Source organism: Sinohyriopsis cumingii, chromosome 15 (genome assembly GCF_028554795.1).
Source record: "Sinohyriopsis cumingii isolate HCF-2022 chromosome 15, ASM2855479v2, whole genome shotgun sequence".
Lineage (NCBI taxonomy): Eukaryota > Metazoa > Mollusca > Bivalvia > Unionida > Unionidae > Sinohyriopsis > Sinohyriopsis cumingii.
In genome coordinates, this window is record NC_142975.1 from 83,775,196 (window position 1) to 83,784,841 (window position 9,646).

A 9,646-nucleotide genomic window follows, 5' to 3' on the forward strand; every position below is an offset into this window, starting at 1 on the left:
AAACTTCATTCTTATACTTTTAATGGGGTATGTATCAAGGCCAGTACACGGTTAGCAGTATCAGGTCCACTTGGACCACTTGGTAGCACTTATAACCTTTTGAGGAAATTTGAACATACTTGTTGATTGCATGTTTTTTTTAATCCATTTATTAGTATTGTCTGAAATAAGTATAGTGTGACACAACATAGTATGATCTCCATAAGGTTGATACTTCTCAATACTAAACCTAATTTTTACAATTCACCAAACATAATTAGATCAACTATATACAGCTATGTTAACAAAAGCTCACTCCAATGAACATTTTCCTTATACCAAAATCCATAATAGCAATATATATGGCACTTATCAAGGTTAAATAAATATTTTGGTACTTGAAAACATTTGTTAGGTTGTAAACCAAACACAGAGCATTAACTATATATGTAGTAAATAGTATCTGATTACCTGTCCCTCAAGGGACTTTTCCGTTTAACCATAGATAGCGTGAAGCAATGCTAAAACTGTTTTAAATAAAACATAGGGACACATGTTTGCAAGAAATCGTTTGATATGTTACTATATTAAAAATCGGGTATAGAGATATCACAATGAACATTATCAACACATCCTACCGGAACCTTTAAATTTTAAAACAAAATTTGTGATTATTTTCATTTTTTTAAAAATTATTTTCCTTCATAGCATAAGAAAATGCATTTTGTAAACGATACATTAATACATTTTTGTGCATTCATAATCTTTTATCTTTTATGTTTAATTTTTGGTAAACTTTCTAATACACTTGATTTGTTCAAAAAATTATTTTAGTCTTTCTGCCTACATCTACTTAACTAGGTCAGCATGTGCACACGTGTAAAGCACTGTCCCAGCTGGAAGTTTCCAAAAGCCTGTAACTCTTTTAAAGGGACACTGACTGGAATTCACAATCATTACTAGCTTTTTTCTGTTTATGCATTTCAGTTTATCAGCTGAGGTGGAAAATGTTCGATTGACAATTTTCCTTTTCCCCAATGGAGTTTTCCATGCATTTGCTTTTCTTGTACGATATATCACAAGGATTATAGTTGACATTATTAGACAATCAGAACAATGGAGTTGTGTAAAATTACTTGCAGTCAGGTAAACCCTAAGCAATTTGACAAATCAAAGTCAACAGCGGCCATAGTTTGTAAAAAATTTGCCATGTGTAGGATTTCCTTCATCACTGTTTAGAAACAGTAGACCAGATCCATCTATTTATTGATTTATTCATGCATCCATGACTAAATAAAAAATGGGATCGTCATAAAATAGGATTTATATATTATAATGTACAATTTGATTACTTCGCGATATTTTCTCAAAGTAGTCGTTGAAATATGCACTGATTTTTATTTTCTTAAAACTGTATGCGGGACCTTTTGGATAAGGAAAACAAAGACATTATTAGATATTACCCTAATTTTTCATGCTATTGAACACAGCCTATAAAATTGTACAATAAACCACACATTTATGGAACTAAAAGAATATTTCCATTTCTTTAAATATTGTTTGATAGAGCTGATAAATTATAATTCATAATCAAAGACAAACATCTCTGATATACAGCCTTTGTTACGCTAATGATTAATAAGCAACTAAATAAGATTTCACGGTAGATTTTCAAGATCCTGCCTGATACTGTTCGTTAGAAAAAGGTACAAATCTAGGCCTGCATATGGGTCAGTAGGGAATGCTAGTCTCTCTTATTACAAGATGAATGCACATAAGTAAAATATTTCATTGTCACAAGGATATGTTTCTCTAAAAAGTCTATCAGCTCTGCAAGTGTCAGTGTCTTCCATTGGGACAAATGACTGATAATTGTGAGTCCCATATAGTTTAGGAATTTGGTACAAAACTGCAGGGCGTCCACTTGGCATAGCCAAGTTTCTTGGCCTAAAGATATGCATGTTCCACACTTTCACAACTTCATCCAACTCATCGTGCGATATTATTAGAACTATGTTGCAAACCCATATTAAAAAGCCTACACATATTATTAGAACTATGTTGCAAACCCATATTAAAAAGCCTACACATATTATTAGAACTATGTTGCAAACCCATATTAAAAAGCCTACACATATTATTAGAACTATGTTGCAAACCCATATTAAAAAGCCTACACATATTATTAGAACTATGTTGCAAACCCATATTAAAAAGCCTACACATATTATTTGTAAGACAAAAATGATATTCGTGTAATCTGATATGGAATAAGTACAATTTTACAGTGAATATTTAAGATTATTTCTTGGATATACATCATCATCATAATTCTAAAAATGCATTGAAACATTTATTTTGTGAATGTAATAAATCGTGAAGACTTTGCTGCCATGCATTAAGAAAAATTGCCCACATTTCAAATTTTGTAATTTGCCTGAACGATCATTTAAGAAACAATTATTTTTGCAGAATAAATAAATAGTCTTACTTCAAGCAAAAAATGTTACATATTATCTTCCAAACTTTAAAAAGGGATATATTTTAAGATTGTTTATGTCAATAATACATAATAAATGGGATACAACTGGAGAGGATCATCTTCCATACATGTGACATACATAATTCCAAAATGTGGTCTGTCACACATTTATAAAAATATGGCGAAATTCAGAGGTCATAGATTCTTAACAACTGACATATATTCAAGTTTCTTTGAAGGCAATGATACAAAAGCAGTAGGGACTAAGTGATAAAACTATATCAAGTCTTTCATTTTCTCTCGTCATTTACCATCTCATTTCTATACCTATGAGGATAAACTAAAGGGAACACTAAAATAAAATATCAAGAAATTATAATCATCATCACCGCCACAGGTTCACATCATCAACAGCAAAAATATTATTTTTGCTTGTATTTTTTTCAGAGGTTTAAAGTCTTTCAACATTTGTATACGTACAACAAAAAATTGGTATATATCAAAAGTATAATACCCTGCACAAAGTACAAGAAAAAACAAATGAACATGCACATGCCAATATGTGCTAAATATCCATGTGAAATAAGGTCAGTATATACTCATAGCCTCGTCTTGTAGCAATAACAATGCAATTTGCTTCAGTCTATCCAGTTTTCAATACAATTTTTTTAATATATATGTATCATTAAACAATGAATCATGTGTTGTTTTTGGTAATACTACTCTCATAAACCATTCAGCCATACCCAAAATTACAATACCTATGGTACAACATGATACATTTCTGCAATAGCTGACCGAAGCATTTTTTCCTAAGTTCTCAATTTCTCATCTTTTTCGTTATTCATCTTTACCTTGGAGAGTTAAAAATGATGACATTCAAGATTTGTTTGTAAAGTATTTTTACATACATACATTTTGCACCTATGCATATGTACCTGTATTTGTGCGCCATATAACTAGTTGATATATATATAATAACCTGTCTCATATCACTTACTAATGTATAACAAAAATATTTAAATTTAAATACATCGTATACTACTAACATTAATTATATGATGCACCTCATACGTATGTTCAAATTATTCGACGTTTTTAAAAAAATTATCTTGTTTTGAACATAACACACATTTTGGGTATATCATGCTGTCTATGAAATTAATGACACTGTGGAACTATATATATATATATATATATTACATGTTTAGTCGACTGTGTATCAATTAATGTGACAATAAGGTTCCTGGTACAATTATGTAATAATGAGAACAACTAAATGGAATCTCTTTTCAAGCAGAAGTAAAGGAAAATCATAGATACATACATACATACATACATACATACATGCATATATGCATTAATGGTTCAAGCATTGAATTTCTTTCGGTTTCTTCTTGGTGCAAATTTTCATTTTCAGCTGATTCCCAATCGTTCCTTAGCTCTGATTGATAAGGCTTTTCTGTCAATCTTTCCAGTGCTTGCTTGCGGAAAGGAATCAACGAAGACGTAGTATTTAGGAAGCACATCGAACAAATGAGCCGCAGAAAACTTTCTAAGGGATTCCTCTAGCTCATCCTTATTGGCGGAAGTGATAGGAATCACGCATGCGCACACTACTTGGAACATAACGAAATCAGGAATCGGTACGACACAGACATCCATCACACCTGGATGGGTTTTCAACACTTTTTCAATCACAGAGGGCATCACATTCAACCCACCTGAGATCATCATGTCTGACTTCCGGCCAAGTATAATGATCTCACTTGCTTCATTTATAAAGCCTACATCGTCAGTTTTGTACCAACCATCTTGATGTTTTACACTGTTCGTTTTCTCTTCATCATTGTAGTATTTCAGAAATACACTTGATGAGCGAACGTAAACTTCACCCTGAATCCCTATCGGTACTATTTCGTCTGAATCGTTAACTACTTTTATTTCAACCCCTTCCTGAGGTCTTCCGCTCGAATACGGGTCGTCGATATTGGTTTCGTCGATGACTTTGGCAGATACCAAAAGGGTTTCCGTCCCTGCATAGAAGAGTATGAGTCGCCGACATAAAGACCCTACAACAGTTGAGGCATGCCCAGATAATGGTTGTCCTGTCGTGATGATTCTCTCTATTATGAGCTCATCCTGTCCCTGAAGGGAAGACATAGCATTTTCTCAGAAAAACGATCAAAATTGATTATATTTATAGACTGTTTAATGTAGCTTTGCCTCCAGTAACACTGAACACATTTGAAACGTACTGGGCACATCTAAACTTTTCAACAAGTTCAATCGAGTTTGACCATATTGTTAAACTCGGCAAAATGTTTATTTTGTATTGTTTATATTTCAGATTTAAAAATTGTGCTACCATTATTTGTAGGTTCATCTAATACAACTGTTTGTCAATAAGATGGAAATAACTAATAACAGGGATTTGTCAGTCTAATAATAGTATGCACGTGCTTTCTATGGGTCGGTCAACTGGTGCAATAGCTTTAGGAAGCATTACAGTTTCATGCACGTCATTAAAAGTTATCATAGTGTGTTCGCTAATTAATGGGTTGTCCTATGGCTGTTTAATGTACTGAAGAGCACATGTGTGGCAATTCTTGTTCGGTTCTTGTGAACAGGCTTTCAACATCTGGAGAATGCTGAATTCTATCGCCAGTCAACGAACTGGAAATGGTCAAGAGAAAGCACTGCTGATCCAGTGCATTCCAGACATGGAAAAGCGAAAGTTTTTTTTTGGTCAGATTTGGACTTGAGCCACGTATATGCAAGAATTCACCCTTGTAACAGTCTTAAGTTCATCTTAACAGAATTAAGTAACAAATAATCATAAAAACATCGATATCAAAACAATAGGCAATAACAACTTTTGCAAAAAATGACTTCACATGTATAAGCAGTACAGACTCGGCTTTTATGACTTCCCCTCCCTTTTCAGAACGATCTCATATTTGTCACACACACACACACATACACACACACGCACACACACACGCACATGTATATATATATATATATATATATATATATATATATATATATATATATATATATATATATATATATATATATATATATGGTCACCATACGGACCAGTGACGATCGGTTCATTAGATAGCGCGCCATTAAAGAGTGTCACACCACCAGGTAACCTCTTGAAATTATTGATGAAAGGGGAGCAAAAGTCATAAAGAGAAAGATGACGTAAGATAAAGAATTCTAAGATGAGAGTAGATTATTTCTAATGGTACCTAAATCATGACATCAACCTAAAAATGCGAATATATAAGACATAAAATAATGTATTTATTTAATTACATTTGAGTGCTTCATACAGGAACAAATGCAGTTGGAACTTAACAATGTGCATGAAGGCCTTTTCTGTGACCACATGGATAAGGTAACTGATGTATACAGAGCATAAAATGGCAGGAAAGTGATGGAATGACTTGTATTTCGCACATTTTGATAAGGTAACTCATATATATATATATATATATATATATATATATATATATATATATATATATATATATATATATATATATATATATATATATATATATAACGATTTGCTACCAATTGTGTATACATTTCAGTCAAACAATCAAATATAAGGGAAGATAAGTGGTGTGTATGATGTTTATGTGTCCTTGATAGACAAACATATTGTCTACATATTGTCTACATTCTATAAATAAAAGATTGGATACCTTTTTCGAAAGCATTGAATGAAGGAGAGGTGGGAGAGCTGTCAAAATAGTACACTTCTCTCGACGAAAAACTTCCAGAATAAACTCCGCCGCATCTACTTTATCCGCCATGTTGGATCTCGTCAATCTCGTTTCTCCCGTTATGAAAATGTTATACGGGAATCCGCCGGACCAGCCAAAGCCTCTATCACAGTAAAATTTGTCCTTGTGAGTAATAAATGAAGCCCCGTGCAAACCACCGGACATAAGAGAGCGATGTGTGTGCGCAACGGCCTTTGGCACTCCTGTAGTCCCTGAAGTGTGAAGGAGAAAGGCAATGTGTTCTGGCTCTATCTTAGGGAAATCAATTTTTGAAACCTCCTTGTTAAGAAAGTCATCCAAAAGCAGAATTTTGTCGTTGCTGTCAGGTTGTGATAGAAGCAGCAAGCGTTGCAAAGACGGTATCTTCGTTGACTTCACAGATCCATCTGGGGAAAATGAATCAATGAAGGTTTTCAAAATATCCCAATTTCTAATGTCGGGACTCGGATCCAGTATAAAGGTCGAACATTTCTCCAGCTTTGTTAATAACGCCAAAACATCACTTCCATCAGCAAATGAAAAGTTTATAGATATTGGAATAGCTCCGGCTATCACCGATCCAAACGCCGAGTACAACCATTCCGGACGATTTGGAATACTGAGTGCGATTATATCTCCACTTCTGACACCAAATTGTATCAATCTCTTTCCAAAATCCCACGATCTCTCGTTTAACTCTTTCCATGTTACACTTTGTTTCTTAAAATCTGTTGAAAGAAAAATGAAAGCCTCTGCATTTGGTGCTTCCTCAGCCCATTGTTGTAAAGAATCGGGAATTGTTTTGTATGGTACAGATGTCTGTATTAAGGTGGTAATGTAGCTTTTCGATAACATTTTCTTGTACACCAGACTGACAATTTTAGTAACTGTATGCGTACCAATAATCCAAAATTTGTAAAGCTTGTTCAAGTTTCAACTGTCATTCTAGTAAGATCCGGTTATATCCAGAATAAACAAAGTCATGTGTGAAGGCAGAAATATATGCATGCTTAATTTGTTGACAGAGAGATTCGGCCATAAATTAGTATACTTGAAGTGGGGAAAAAGAGGGGATAACGTAAACTAAATCAAAACCTAAGTGCAGCAATCTACTAACGAAGTAACAAAATAACTAAAGCTCTAAATGATCAGCATATAACATGAATAAAATATCTGTATTGCTGTTTGTTCTTTAGTTTGATGTATGGGTTTCAGTTCCTTAAGAAAGAGATAAGCTATACGTGCCCTCCCCATGTGGAGAATTAATTATGCAATTTTTGTTCCATAATAAAGCCCCTCATACTCCTTCTACTATTATTTCTACTAATACTACTACTTCAACCAATACTACTACTACTACTACTACTACTACTACTAATAATAATAATAATGATAATAATAATGTTTATAATATTCAGGAATTGATTTTCTGAGGATAATATATTTAGTTTTGAATAAGTTCAATGGACGCGCCGGTGGCCTAAGAGACCGAAGTGATTCGAGCGTCCCCTTCGGCCGACTCGTATCAAAGACTTATAAAAACGGTATTAGCACACTGCAAACATCGTACCGATATGACTACTATTGTTAAATCTACATTAAAAATCTAAATCACACACGCGGACACGCATGCACATAAACACACACAGCGTCAACCGATTTGAGATGTAGTCAACATACATAGAATTAACACACAAAAAATGCAACGTGAACTTAATGACTACAGTCTGACACGGACTCATCTGGAATCGACATATTATTGATATTATCCAAAACCATGAAGAAACTACCTGGAGAGCAAATATGGAACTGAGGGATGATTTAATTCACTTCAGAAACATTCATTTGGACTTAAAACCAAGTAATATATGGTTTCTTGGGCGTAAATTTCCATCCATGTTATGGCCTCTCTCTGAAGTAATGAAACTATATATCATGCCTGTTGGTAAAGTTATGGTATACAAACTCTGTGGAAAAGAGACTGACGACAGAGCCAAACATCTTATTTTAGGCTGCGAAATGCTGCTTGAGGAACGAAACGTTTTCTTTGAGAGAGTGATTGACTCTTTAGAAGTGAGAGACGGGGTTAACTTATTCAATCAAGAAGACGATATATATTGTTGGAGACACTTCTTGGAAGCACGGTTGACTGCATGTCGCCTATTGACGATGACGTATCAGATACGCTCATGTTGGTGACCGCAAACAGCATAGCTTCATTCTACAATAAAATGTGTGCCCTACTATCAACTAACATGCCCTAACATGATATTAAAAGTAAGTAGTAAATTAACATTAAATATAAACAATTAAAGGCCAAAGTCTTCTTGTCAAATAAGCAAATTTTGTTGTATGACAGCTGTTTGTGTGTGTGTTTATGTATTTGTTTATGTATTTGTTTATGTTTATTTCCAAGAGATTTCTATATGGTTTTCTGTATTTATATATCTCATTTTGTAAAAACATTAGTTGACGATGTATATATCATGCTTGCGTTCTCGTCTATGATGTGTCTCATAATCCTATGATATGTATAATATGTATCTTAGCAACCTGATATACTCTTTGTTGTAGAGGTAACTAAGTCATTTAGACAGTCAGTCATAGATAAATGCATGCACGCACGCATACGCGCAAACAAGTATATATATGCATAAATACATGCGTCATATAAAGAAAAAAAACTACATATAGAATTACACTGTTAAAAGTTTTTCATTTCATTTTCGTTACTATCTCGAACTTAATGTTAAGCACATAACACTATAGACGTATTAACTTTTCGAAATATTATCATCATCAAGCAACTGTTAAAAGATTAGTGCCTTGCTCCGCCAAATGACTGCAGATTTGCATAATTGCAGGCAGTGAGATATTTCGTTTTGTCAATACGGTAGCTGACACAGTATTACTATTGTATTTTTGTCAATTTTCTGTTTTATTTTATGATCTTGTATTATCATGAATTTGTTTATTCTGATGTAATCTCTTTTTAAAGAGGAAATAAAGTCAGTCAGTCAGTCAGTCAGTCATACATACATGCATGCATGCATACATACATACATGCATGCAAGGATGCATACATACGTAAGTAAATACATACGTAAATACACAAACAAACACATACACATATTTATAAACATACATACATACATAGATACATACATACATACGTACATACATACATACATGCATGCAAGGATGCATACATACGTAAGTAAATACATACGTAAATACACAAACAAACACATACACATATTTATAAACATACATACATACAAAGATACATACATACATACATGCATGCATGTGTGCATACATACATACATACATACATACATACATACATACATACATGCATGCATGCATGCATGCATACATTCATATATAAGCCATAAAGCAA

The 9,646-nt window shown here is 33.4% G+C and overlaps 1 protein-coding gene across 1 annotated transcript; it reads right to left on the minus strand.

Annotated features, from left to right (window-relative positions):
* Nucleotides 1–45: 45 nt before the first annotated feature.
* On the minus strand, nt 46–7,217 carry LOC149782219 (medium-chain acyl-CoA ligase ACSF2, mitochondrial-like). The gene is made up of 2 exons (XM_089933608.1): nt 6,184–7,217; nt 46–4,609 (listed from the first exon to the last, which is right to left on the minus strand). Exons 1-2 carry the CDS (start codon nt 7,096–7,098, stop codon nt 3,878–3,880), a joined length of 1,647 nt encoding a protein of 548 aa, XP_089789734.1. The 5' UTR covers nt 7,099–7,217; the 3' UTR covers nt 46–3,877.
* Nucleotides 7,218–9,646: the final 2,429 nt, after the last annotated feature.

Excerpts from the sequence above, each read along its gene's own strand:
- LOC149782219 (XM_089933608.1), bottom strand. The coding sequence starts at position 7,098 with ATGTTATCGAAAAGCTACATTACCACCTTAATACAGACATCTGTACCA. Across the intron at positions 4,610-6,183 it reads ATTCAATGCTTTCGAAAAAG|GGACAGGATGAGCTCATAAT; the intron begins GTATCCAATCTT and ends TCTTCCCTTCAG.